The sequence below is a fragment of the Eublepharis macularius genome, chromosome 10 (assembly GCF_028583425.1).
Source record: "Eublepharis macularius isolate TG4126 chromosome 10, MPM_Emac_v1.0, whole genome shotgun sequence".
In the NCBI taxonomy this organism is placed as follows: Eukaryota; Metazoa; Chordata; class Lepidosauria; order Squamata; family Eublepharidae; genus Eublepharis; species Eublepharis macularius.
Genome location: NC_072799.1, coordinates 65068985 through 65082192, shown reverse-complemented (window position 1 = coordinate 65082192; position 13208 = coordinate 65068985). Strand labels below are relative to the sequence as shown.

The 13208-nt window shown below is 44.9% G+C and overlaps 1 protein-coding gene across 1 annotated transcript in view; it reads right to left on the bottom strand.

Annotated features, from left to right (window-relative positions):
• KLHL2 (kelch like family member 2) overlaps positions 1-13208 on the bottom strand; it is a 68013-nt gene that overhangs the window by 16621 nt on the left and 38184 nt on the right. The window contains exons 8-11 of the mRNA XM_054989886.1: positions 11347-11496; positions 10270-10387; positions 9898-10095; positions 9289-9390 (exon numbers count right to left, since the gene is read on the bottom strand). Of these exons, the coding sequence (XP_054845861.1) occupies positions 9289-9390; positions 9898-10095; positions 10270-10387; positions 11347-11496 (568 nt within the window). The remainder of the gene's footprint in view (positions 1-9288; positions 9391-9897; positions 10096-10269; positions 10388-11346; positions 11497-13208) is intronic.

Here is a 13208-nt window from a genome sequence, read left to right as displayed (position 1 = left end):
CACATTTTAATTAAAAAGGCAGAGTTGTCATGTTAACTCAATTAAAGCAATCGGATTAGTGCTCAGAATAACTGAAACCTTGTACATGTCAATTTACCAGAGAACCAGTTTGGCGTTGAAGTTAAGAGCGGCAGGACTTTAATCGGGAGAACCAGGTTTGATCATCTGCTTGAAGCCAGCTGGGTGACCTTGGGTCACTTACAGCTTCTCGCAGCTCTCTTGCCCCACCCACCTGGCAGGGTAATTGTCATGAGGATAACAACACACTTTGTAACCCACTCTGAGTAAGTGCTAAGTTGTCCTGAAAGACAGTGTATAAATCGAATGCTATTATTATTATTACACTAGGCTGCTACATTGATGCTATTTATTGGATGATGCTAGTCAGCATTCACAACACGGTAAACTACTTTTGTTATCAAATTTTGTTTCTGTTAAGAGTTTCCATTCAATAGCTTAAGCTAACGTGCCTTGATTTTTAAGGGTATAACTGTAGTGAAATTAAGAGTTCAAGGCAGGTTAAATGTAAGAAAGCACAAGGATAATTATTTTTTTTAATTGCTGAATGATCTCAGTGCTATATTGTTTTTATTCTTAAATAAACCAAATGATGGCAAGAGCCATCATTATACTCTCAGGAGTTGTTGTGGAACCAATACTTTCTTACTGTAATTTTTACCATTAGTAGCAGTGCCAGATCTAGGGGCGTGGGGGCCCGGTGCAAACCTTGCCTGGGTGCTCCGCACGCACACTTGCAGTGCTGCGTGATGACATCACTTTTGTGACATCATCATGCAGGGCAGGAGACATGCTTGCCTGCCTGCCTGCCTGCCCGTGCGCGCGCAGCGCGCGCCACGTGCGCCAAACTGGCCGCCCCAGCGCCCAGTAAGCCGTGGAGCTGGCAGTGATGGTGGCGTGTGCTGGGGTGGCCAGCTGGCTTGCTGCACGCGCAGGACCTCCCAGCCCTGCACTCAGCCACCTGCGCAGCAAGCGAGCTGCCCCAGCACATACCCTCACTGCCGCCAGCTCCACAGCTCACCGGGCGCTGGGGCGGCTGGTTGCCGTGCGGCCAGCTGAGCACAGGGCTAGGAGGCCCTCTGTGCGGTTCACGTGCCCCGCTTCCCTGTGCTGCATGTGCGGCAAGCCGGCTGTGCCCGCGCACAGTGAGCTGCGGAGCTGGCGGTGGCGGTGGTGAGGGAATGCACTGAAGGCTGAGCGCAGGGCTGGGAGGTTGTGCACGCACGGCAAGCCAGCCGCCCCATCGGCGGGGCTGGTGAGGGTCTCCCAACCCTGTGCTCAGCCTCCCGGGCAGCTGGTAGCCATGCCCAGCGCCCCCTCTTTGGTGGTGCCAGGGGCAGGCTACTCCCCTTGATCCAACCCTGATTAGTAGGCCACTTTTTTCCTGTATAGTGACATAGTTTTTGGATGGTGTGGTAAGAGTAGCTACTAATGCAATATGCAATGTGAAATTCATATGTAAATTTGACTCAGTCAGACTAGGATTGAATAGAGACTCTGGATGGTTATCTCATTACCAGAAGTAATTGCCTTCAGGCATTCCATTCAGATTCAGCAACGGAGGGGAGGGGGTCACACTCAGCCTGGATTGATCACTCCACCTCTTTCATGACTTTTGCAACTGATTTACATGGCCCTCACTCCGTGCACCCTCTCCCCCCTCCCCTCACGATCTATATATCTCTGGCCAGTTTCTTCATACCCTCCATGCATTTGATGAAGAGAGCTGTGGTTCTCAATATCTTATGCTACAATAAAGCTGGTTAGTCTTAAAGGTGCTACTGGACTAATGCAATGAGGGTAAAATATGTATTTATTTCATTAAACCAGAAACTCCAAAGAAAAGTCTACTTGGAAGGGAATAAACCAATAGGAAAAAGGTTAAAGAAAACAAATCTTGTTAGCCTTGGTGTGTTTCTAGTTTGAACTGGAACTGATTGAACTGGAACTGTTACTTTCATAGAAATATTAGTTTTATTGTGTTAGTATGAGAAATAATGCAATGGCCAACAAGAAAATGTCAAATAAAGTATGCATTTATCAATATAACATGCAGGCCAAAGTGTGCTGAACTAAGTATGGAAACTTTACTGAAGAAAAAACAGTCTCTGAACATTAAAATCTTAGCCTTTTTGTTAAAAACTGAAGCAGATACTATTACACACAGAAGGGGGCTTCCTCCTTCCTCCCAGTCACTTGTTTTCCTCTGGTAGGTTGCTACCACCCAAATTGAACAACCTTGATCCTTCATCAACTGTTTGAGAAGCTGGTGAGCCTCTGAGTGTGTACAGATTGCTAATGAATGGCTCGAGCAGAAGGCCCATAGGTCAGGACATGTTGACACAGCTCAACTTAACTAAAGAGTGAGTTTTATTGGTTTACAGAAGAATATAGAAGATAGAGACAGAAAGCACACAATATATAGGAAGTTACCATAAACTAGGGCTGCAGCTGAAACAAAAGAAATAAAAGGCAAGAGTCTAATCTGTAACTATACCTTGAGCGCTACCAAACAGAAATGGATATCAGCTGAGGAGGGTGGTGGGGGAGGGTTTAGAGACACGCCAGCCTCTCGCACCTTCCCACCTCCATTCCTAGGACTTTCTTAATCTTTCTCAGGATGACAGTTTGCATCAGTTAAATGAACATCCCAAAGAGGTGTCTGTCAGAGCAATTGGAGCCAATTTTTTCCCCACTGCTGGATTTATAGCCCTCTGCTTTCCCAGGGCGTTTACAAAGGTAAATCACAGGCCACCTTAATATCTGAAAGAGGCCTGTAGATATAGGCTCTTATCATGGCAGACACATTCCCAGGAGTTTTGATATAATCTTCATAGTGCTATACTATAGTTCCCCCTCCTGCTCATAGTTATTTTTGCCTTTGTAGGAATCCACAACTTGAAATCCCACTTAGAACTTCCACTATCATAAAGAAGGAGGGGTGATTTTTGTCAGGACCCTGCCTGAGAATCCCAAACACCTCTCAAAATGTTGTTTCTGAGGGACCCCACAAGGATAGCTTAGGTGGGAGGCGTAAGAGGCCTCCTGTGGAGGCGTCAGAGGCCTCCTGCTCCCATGAGGAGGATTACCAGTCCTCCTCATGGGAGCAGAGGATCCCCTGCTCCCAGCTTCCTCCCGCCACCACTCACCTGTCCAGCCATGGCCGGGGGGGGGGGGAGCGTGGGGAATGGGGCCCAGAAGCTCCAGAGAGCACACCTGCACACTCTGGAGCACTTCCTTGTGTCAAGAATGAAGTCGTTCCCAGCAGAAGGAAGTGCTCTTGAGCATGCACATACAAGGTAGGTTTCTTCCCACACGCATGGCCCCCACGACCTCATCCCCTGATTTGGGTTCCGAGGAACCTGGCAACCTGAGTGGGAAGGGTAACTGGAGAAAATCACCCCCCCTTGCATTCATGGAAATTGTAAGGTGGGATCTAATCACTGGTTTGCCACATTGGATGTAAGTAGGGCCCTAGTAACAGCCCAGGTTGTAATCCCCATTACTAGAGGTGGGCACGAATCGTAATACGACTCAAAATTTGGCACCAACTGGGCCAATTCATGGTTTGTGTAAATGTGGTTTGTGGGGCTGTCTTTTCCACGAACTCCACGACTTTTTGGCCCGATTCATCAGACCCGTGAGTGGTTTGTGAAGCCAGACAGGCTTGCGCTGATCAATTGATTCCCTAGGCAACATAGGCCCGGAATGTCTGCAGACCTTTTGTTGCCATGGAAACCCCAATATTAGCCCACCGAACCTTGATAGGCAGGTCTCCCTTCCAACCGTAGAGCTTCCATTCTGTTATATGGGAGCCAAGAACAGGGGGGAGTTGGGCCTTCTGTAGCCCATGGGAACACCAATCTCATCCCTTCAAACCCTGTTAGGCAGGTCTGACTGCCAACCACAGACCTCCTGTTCTGCTCTATGTGACCATTTGTTATATAAGGAACAGCTCTCATCCTCGTGCTTTCAGTTTCAGCAGACAGTGGGAGAGTGAGGAGCTGTTGCTGCAATTTGAATGAGAGAGAGGGAGAGTGGACCTCAGCTCAGCTGCTGCTGGTTTAAGAGAGACTGAAAAGCCTCTTCAGCTTTAGTCTTGGCATTGCTAGGAAGGGTGCCTTTTTTCCTGCACCCCATCCCACCCCACCCCAGTCCCAGGGCCACTGCCTGGCTCTGGGCTGGGGCCTAGCTTGATTGAGGCCTACTTTTTTCCCTTGTATTTTCTTTGTTTCTCCTTATTCCTTCTAGGTTTAATTATTATCTATTTTGTGCACCTGTCCTGCCTGCTCTGGTCAGGTATCTATGTGTGGCAGGGTAGGGCCCTACTACCCCCCGGTCTCAGGGCCACTGCTAGGCTCTGGGGCCAAGCTAAGTGGGCACTTCGGTCGATGGCTCACATTGTTCTTTCTTTTTGATTTGATTACTACCTCTTTATTTTGTGCACCTGTCCTGCCTGTTCAGCACGAGGGATGGCTTTGCACATAAAATTGTACAAGACGGAGGGAAGGCCCCCGATCCATGGGATCTGTGGTCTCCTCTGCACAGGGAGGAAGGGGTTCTGTCCTTGCCACCACAGCCGGCAGGTGGGTGATGTCTCTGGCTGCCACATCCTATCCCTGGGACTTAGAACGGCCTCCCCGCAAGATGGGAAAGGCATCTGTGACTGCTGCCTCATCATCGAGGTGTATTTTGCAAATAGAATCAAATCCACATATTCTGATAATGTAATAATATGTCATAATGTGAGTATATGCAACAATATGATATGAAATACTGTGATAATAATTGTGTGCCGCAGAGGTTTGGGTGGGTTTTGTTTGGTCAGTGGCCATGTCTTCTAGGGTGGAGGGGCTCACGCTGTTGAGATCATAAGCTGTGGGAGGTAATAGGAACCCCCCCCCCTGAACACCACCAGCAGGACTTAACATAGCCTCTCCCCAAGAGGAGGAGGCATCCCTTCCATCTCCACAAGGAGACTTAGAATAGCCTCCCCACCAGTCCAGGAGGTGAATGTCCAGGAGGTGAATGTCCAGGAAGTGAATTTTGTCGGTGGCCAGTCACTCAATGCTCCTCAGCATGAGGGACGGGTATCAGTCCTTTCCCCATCCCGGGGGGGGGGGGTACCCCGCACAACATCCATGGGACTTGGGCTCCATCTGGGGGACTTAGTCTTACCCTCCCCAACCACAGGGAGGAGGGGGCGGCTACTGACATCATCCATCACCCATGCCTGATGGTGGCCGCCCATTGGGGTGTGTGGGCAGGCACAGGGGGTGCTGCGGGCTAGTGGCCAAACCCCCCGTCCCAGAGGATGGAGGCAGCCAACTGCCTCCCTGAGCCCACAAAGAGGAGACGGCCACTGACACCACCCATCTGCTGTGCCTGATGGTGGCTGCTCATTGAGGCATATGGGCAGGCATAGGGGGGTGCCGCCAGCTAGCGGCCGCATATCCCGCCCCTGAGAAGGGAGGCAGCCAACCACCTCCCTGAGACCACAAAGAGGGGGCGGCCCCTGACATCACCCACTTCCTGAATGTGATGGTGGCTGCCCGTTGGGGCATGCAGGCGGGCACAGGGGGGTGCCGCTGGCTAGCAGCCAAACCCCCCACCCCTGAGAAGGGAGGTGGCCGACTGCCTCCCCAAGCCCACGAAGAGAGGGCAGCCACCAACATTACCCAAGTCTGGGGGTCCATCACTTCAAATGGAGCCATAAGTCAATTGGCATTGATGGCTCCAATTCTAATGAATGGGACTTTTCTGGGGGCACCAGCTTTGGGGGTCTATAACTCAGAGATCCATATTGCAATGTTCACCAAATTTGGAGGGTGGCTGGAGGAGAGCCTGCTGAAAACTCCCTGCGAGTTTGGGCTCTCTGAGTCTAAAGGGGTTATTCTGGGCTCCAACGAACCACAAACCAGTTCGCGAACTGGATCAATTTAATTAAAGTTCGGGGTTCAGGGTTCATGAAATAGAACGAACCTCGAATCTCGCGGTTCTTTTTTGGGAGGTTCATGCCCATCTCTACCCATTATCATGAGGAACAAAATGGAGGATAAACTGTTGATCATGTCTGAGAATATTTATAGTAACTTATTTGCAGGGCTCATTTGGAGCCGGAACACACAGGAATGGTGTTCCAGTAGGTCTAAAAAGAGGTCACGTGGGTTTTGGCCCCGCCCACGTGATTTCCTCCGAGTGCAGGCCGAGTGGTGCTGGGCTCCAAAGGAACAGTAAGCTGCTTGGATTTCTTCTGCTCTGCTCATTTACTTTCATTTGTGACTGGGGGCGGGGGAGAGAGAGAGAGAATGCCGAGTGGTGCTGGGCTCCAAAGGAACGCAAGCTGCTTGGATTCATTCTCTGCTCTGCTCTTTTATTTTCATTTGTGACTGGGGGGGGGGGAGAGAGAGAGAATGCTGAGTGGTGCTGGGCTCCAAAGGAACGCAAGCTGCTTGGATTCCTTCTCTGCTCTGTTACTTTCATTTGTGACGGGGGGTGGGGAGAGAGAATGCCGAGTGGTGCTGGGCTCCAAAGGAACGCAAGCTGCTTGGATTCCTTCTCTGCTCTGTTACTTTCATTTGTGACGGGGGGTGGGGAGAGAGAATGCCGAGTGGTGCTGGGCTCCAAAGGAAGGCAAGCTGCTTGGATTCCTTCTCTGCTCTGTTACTTTCATTTGTGATGGGGGGGGGAGAGAAAGAGAATGCCGAGTGGTGCTGGACTCCAAAGGAACGCAAGCTGCTCAGATTCGTTCTCTGCTCTGTTACTTTCATTTGTGACGGGGGGGGGGGGGAGAGAATGCTGAGTGGTGCTGGGCTCCAAAGGGACGCAAGCTGCTTGGATTCATTCTGCTCTGCTCTTTTACTTTCATTTGTGACTGGGGGCAGGGGGAGAGAAAATGAGTGAGTGCAAGCCGAGTGGTGCTGGGCTCCAAAGGAACGTAAGCTGCTTGGAATTCATGCTGCTTTATTTTCATTTGTGACTTGAGAGAGTGAGTGGGTGCAAGCAGGGCTGGCTCTCCAGAGGAGGGTAAGCTGCTTTGAGTTCATCCTGCTTTAAGGAAATACCTGGAGACTTTCGCAGAAAGGGGCCTGAGGGGTGGATGTTGCCTTCTGACACACTTCCGGTGATGACAGGGGATATGGCATATGCTAATGAGTTATGCTAATGAGTTCCTTTAGTTCTCTTTATAGGAAATGACCCCTGCTTATTTGTATCTGATATCCAGAACTTCTGAGATTTGCTACAGTCAAGCAGTGTTAGAACAGCAATCTCAAGCAATATTCTGAACTGCTAGGCATATTGGTTAGGATTGCCAATCTTCCAGAATGACAACTGTTATTTAGATTATTGTATCTGTTCTCCTGGAGCAAATGGCTGTTTTGAAGGGTGGGATATATGGCATTCTATCCCATGGAGGTCCCTCTGTTCTCCAAACACCACCCCCTCCCCAGGTTCTTCCTCTAAATTCCCAGGAATTTCCCAACCCAGAGTTGGCAACCTTACTCCTGGTCCAGCCTAAGGCCCTTCTCTAAAATAGAGAGAGAGGATGCATGTGCAGTTAAAACTAGGACTGTGTGAGAGTGAAACTGAGAGATCTGTTCTTTGACATTGTCTATCATATCAAGAACTACAAGTCCCAGAGTTTCTTATGCACAGGCAGGAAGGAAGGACACCTGGTAGGAAGGGCTAAGCAAAGCATCATAAGAAAGCAGGAGCAAGTACTTCTCCTTCATCAGGCAGGATTTGCATGCCCAGTATGTAAATGTAAAGCTTTAACAGTCACACGCACACTTCATGCTGGCATACCTGGTAGTGGATATAAGTAAAATCAGGCAGCAAGAAACATAACATTGAGATAGATTCTGTGGCAACTAATTTTCAATGAATTGCCCTACATACTCAATCAAAATATTTTAATTTTGATTTTGATTTAAAATATTGATTAATTTTGATATTTTAATTTTGATTTAATTTTGCCAGTGGCACACCCCTGTGATATTAAAAATATTTTAATATCATTCTTTCCAATCTGGAACTATGTTTTGCAGCCACGTTAAGTCCATTAGAATTTTTTTAATAACACCAAGACATTGACAGGAAAATCCCTTTTTAGTAACTGAAAAGTTACAAAATACTTAGCAAAACTGTAAGACTCTCAAGCTGGGTGCTGTTATTAAACTATAAAAGCAGGCAATTTTTCAGAAATGCAGACTATGTAACTGATTTCAGAATTAAAACAAACTTTGTTTATATACCATTAAAGTGTAGGTTTGGGATAAGGGATTATGCTGCTGGTGTTTGTGTGTGGGAATGCTTGTATCAAGTCCAAACAAATAATGCTTGAGCCCTGGATGAAATGATAACCTATAACTTGCTGAAAACCCAGAAACAACGGATCAGCATACTGAAGTGGGAGGTCTATACAAGGAAGCCCCAGCCACTATTAAAGATTTTAGTGCTCAATGACGATTCAGCATTGCACCTGAACCAAGCTAAAAATGCACATGCTATGTTCGATTTTATCACTTCCTTGATGCTATATGAACACTTTCAACAATTTTTTACGATCTCAAATTTTAAAGAATGAGAAATCAAATTAAAGCAGTTTCAATGAGGCTACCCATTTTAAATAATGAGGTCAACCGTAAGACATGCAATACACTTCAAAAGAAAAGCGAAAGGATTTGTTCTCATATTAAATTTCCTATGGAAATCAGTTTTTTCAACATCAGGCAGCTATCAAGCAAAAAAGTTATTGAATTCGTCATCCAAAGCTACCACAACAGTTTGCTTCCATAGCAAGTAGTACTGACCTACGTTTTCCAATCACAAGGAAAACATTTAGCTAATTATAATAAATGATCATCTGGCAGCCAGAAAGTGGTTAGGGAAAAAATTAAAAGAGAACAGCAGAGAACACTGTGTCCTGACCTTAACACAGTGTCTAAGTATAAGATGCTATACTTATAAGAAGTTAGTTTCAGATAGATATCTGTGTTGGTCTGTAGTAGAAGAGTGAGATTCGAGTCCAGTAGCACCTTAAAGAACAACTGGATTTCCAGGGTATGAGCTTTTGAGAGTCAGAACTCCCTTTTAGTTGTTCTTTAAGGTGCTACTGGACTTGAATCTTGCTCTTCGACATAAGAAGTTATTAATCTACTTGCAAAGAGCGCCCCCTATGACTGGTATGGTACATTAAGGAATGGATTTGAACTTCCTCAAAAATCTAGGTTAGATATATAGCAGTATTTGGCTAAAAGGAAACATTACCTCCAACCACGCCTACACCAACGCTACTTCTCCTCGTATTCATTGGAGCCACATGAAACCACTCATTAGTCTTCATATTATAGGCTTCTACTGAGGATAAGCCTGTCATAAAAAAAAATACAGAAAGCTAGATGGTATGAAGAAATTGCCTACAGTACATTCCTATAAACTGTCAATAGGAATTGTGAACTGTACTCCCGGAGTCTTTCCATTCATGAAATAAAGGATACAATTAGCTAACAACAATAAGCACACATTAGTTTACTAGTCTTACTCAGTTGAAATAGTCCTTGTGCACATGTATAGGAAAATCCACTCAGAATATCTTTATATGCGATTGTGGAGTACTATTTTTGTTTTGTTGAAAACTGGGGGAGGGAAGAAGAGAACTGAAGGAGAGAACACTCAGATGCTATAGGATCTTTTATGGTTTGAATAAAACTAGAGGAATAAATGCCCATAAGTGACAAAAAACCTTTCTGGAAAAAGAAAGGGATTTCCCAACGCATTTTAATCATTGGAAAGGTTAATGAAAATTATTGCTACAAATATACAAACAAAACTCAAAGACCTCCAACAAAGCCAACAGTATTACTGAAAGATTACAACCTGTACTCCCATCAAATCCTCCCACAGCATACAGAAGTCCATTTAATACAGCAGCTCCTAAAGTGCTTCTTCTGTCTTGCATATTAGCAACACTTGTCCATTGGTCCTTCACTGGATCATATGAATCCACTGTGCGAACTCTCAAGGAGCCATTGAAACCACCAACAGCAAATACCAGGCCGCCCATATATACAACTCCTGAAAAAGAAGAACATTCTATCTCACTATCTACATTCTTCATGTCTGCAGATCGTATATGAAAAGCTTTCATTCACATATGATCTAACCTGAACAGGAAGCTGTCAGTATGGATTCAAATATCAAAGTAGGGAACATTAATCAATGAAGCATTATCAGAATAGATATAGCTACCTGCTCTGCATCTTCTAGAAGGTAGCTCAGCAACTTGGTGCCAACGTTCTTCTTTAAAATCGTAACACTCTACGCTGCGGATGGCCTTTGGTGCTTGTCCTCCAACCACCATCATCAGCTGCCAAGGGATCAAAACCCAATAAGTAAGTTAGTTATTCACGTGAACGGAAGTAACTGAACAGTTATCTGCCTTTACAGTGAACTCACAATTAGGTATATTATAACTATCTAGCATTTTGCATGATGTAATACCTCCCACTCTAAAACTTACACTGGCAAGTGGCAAAAATATGTTGTAAGCATACCAGAGCAAAGATTCCCCAAGGCCACACTTCTAACTGCATGCAATCTTCTCTCCTTTCCCTGATATTTTAACAGGCACGCTGCTTTTGCTGGAGAATGGATTCCAAAAACAAAACTCACAGTAACTGAAAAGGACCAAGGAAAGACCTCTTCCTTTTATATGACACATTACCAGGTATGGCGGGGGGAAAATATTTCATTGCTTTCAGCATTATAAATTCCTATTAAGCAACCACTGTACTGTACTTACTCAGAAGGAATACAACCCTGAATGCAAGTTAACCCTTTAAATACTATACACACACAAAATTATTATTAGACATAACTGTAACATGGATGTGAATATATGATGATTCCCTCTTGTTTATGGCACATCTAGGCAAAAAACTAGTCTTGAATTTGAATAAATCGTGAACATAACTTGTATGGCATTAACAATGACTTCTACCATGGTTCAAACTAAAGAATACCTATGATAGTTTTCCAGGGCAACAGGTATAAGCCAAGAAGAGTTCTCACAAGGAATACAATCTATATTTTAGGTCTTAATTCATTTAAACATGCTATGATGGAACAGATCGGTTTGTGACAAGATAATAAGACAATCTCTTCATCCAGTATAGTTTCATTGCATGGTTTTAAATGATTCTGAAGGGATATTTCAGGCAAAACATTTTATTTAAAAGGCCATGTGAGCTAATTCATACATTACATCTTTATTTCCCCAGAGAACACAACATAAAAGGGCAAACACACAAATTAATATGAGCTTACTTTGGGAACAGTGGCAGGTGTTCTCAACCTGGTCCGTGTACTCTTCATCAGGGCTCTCTGCTCAAGCGGCAACAAATGGTACTTCATTGCTTCAATGAGGTAATCCTTACATGCGCTGCTGTTTTTAACTAGTGCCTCCTCTTCGACTCTCTGTACATTAAACACATTGATATAGTCTTATCACATTATATAGCAGTAAATGTGCACTAATGAAGGGGTTCCTAGCCTTTTGAGCATGTGGGCATCTTTGGAAATCTGACTCAGTGTAATGGGCACAGCCACAAAATGGCTACTGCAAGAGGCATAGCTGGCCACAAAATGGCTGCTACAGCTTAACTTCAGCCACACAGTGAAGATCCCTGAGTTGTGCTGGCAGCTGCTGCCAAAGCTACATTTTTTAAAAAAAAAAATCTGCACAGCCAATCATAAGGCTTACTGGGCAACCCCCCCCCTTTCTAAAAACACTTGGTGGGCACCACATTTGGGACCTCTAGACTAATTCAGTGGATCTTCGGCACCATAAATCTTATGCCAGCTGTCATGAGAAAATACTAGCCCTTTGGATTTAATCACCAAGAACCATTCATAGTGAAGAACTAGGTAGCGTCCCACCACTCTCCACTGATGAAAGGGAGCAATCTCACCCCATTTCCTTTCTCACTGCAGTCTCTTAACCATGTGGCTATTTGTCTATGAGTGTTCTTCTTCCCTGAGCAATGCCTCATGTTTCCCAAAGAATTAGAACCAAATTGACATGCCAGTGCAAAAAGACAGAAACCGATGTGCTAAAACTGTTTCACAAAGCTGGCACAGAGGACATACCCTGGCAATATGAAAAGACTGAGGTAACTTATTTGCTTATGTACCCTTAATCAGGATATGATTTCTCCATAAAGGTATTTTTCAGAATGTTTTTGGAAGATATCAAAGTAACTTAAAAAGAAAAACTCAGGGGAATGAACTATTTCCAAGCTGATAGTAAGGTGCTTTTCTAAGAGATATTTCTTAACTATCTGAATGCCTTTGGAGCCACCAAAAGGAAATAGGAAAATGTGTATAGTAGCAGCTTAGTTTACTGTGTATCTGCTACTAGTATGGTTGTAGAGAGTTGCTTGAGGTAAGCCACCTCTGATCAGGCTTATTTTTTGGCTAGTTAGAGTGAGGAACTTACTCCTCCTTTTATTGTTTTATGATTTTAACTGTTATTTATTGTATTTTAAACTGTGGTTTTATGATGTTGTGACCCACCCTGAGCCTCGTTGTGGGGAGGGCGGAATATAAATCCAACAAACACTGAGAGATCTCTGTCTTTTGGTGCTACACCTCTGAAGATGCCAGCCACAGCTGCTGACGAAACGTCAGGAACTACAATGCCAAGACCATGGCAATACAGCCCGGAAAACCCACAACAACCATCGTTCTCCGGCCGTGAAAGCCTTCGACAATACAAATAAAATAAAATAAATTAATAAAGCCTTTCCACTATTAATTTTGAAAAAATTCAAGATCACTCTAAGAAGCAGAAACAAGACCAAAAAATGAGATTATAGTAAGTATTAGACCATTACAGAACTATTTGAAACAACAGACACAGCTTTAGAAGAAAGAAAAGATGCCACAGCTTTTATTCTAACAATTGACAAAGGCCTTGTCTGTGAGTCTGTCTATATGAGACGCCTCGGCACCTGTTCATCAACTGTAAGCAGATGCAATGTTAGCCAGGAAGCGCAGTTTGAAAAGGCAGAGCCAGTGTTGATCACTCCTCAGATGGTTTGTTAATTTCATCTTTGCCTTCCAGAAGGCTCTGTCAATTTCACCTCTCCAATCTAAAACTGTGTGGCATGGCAACCAGAGGGCAGCGA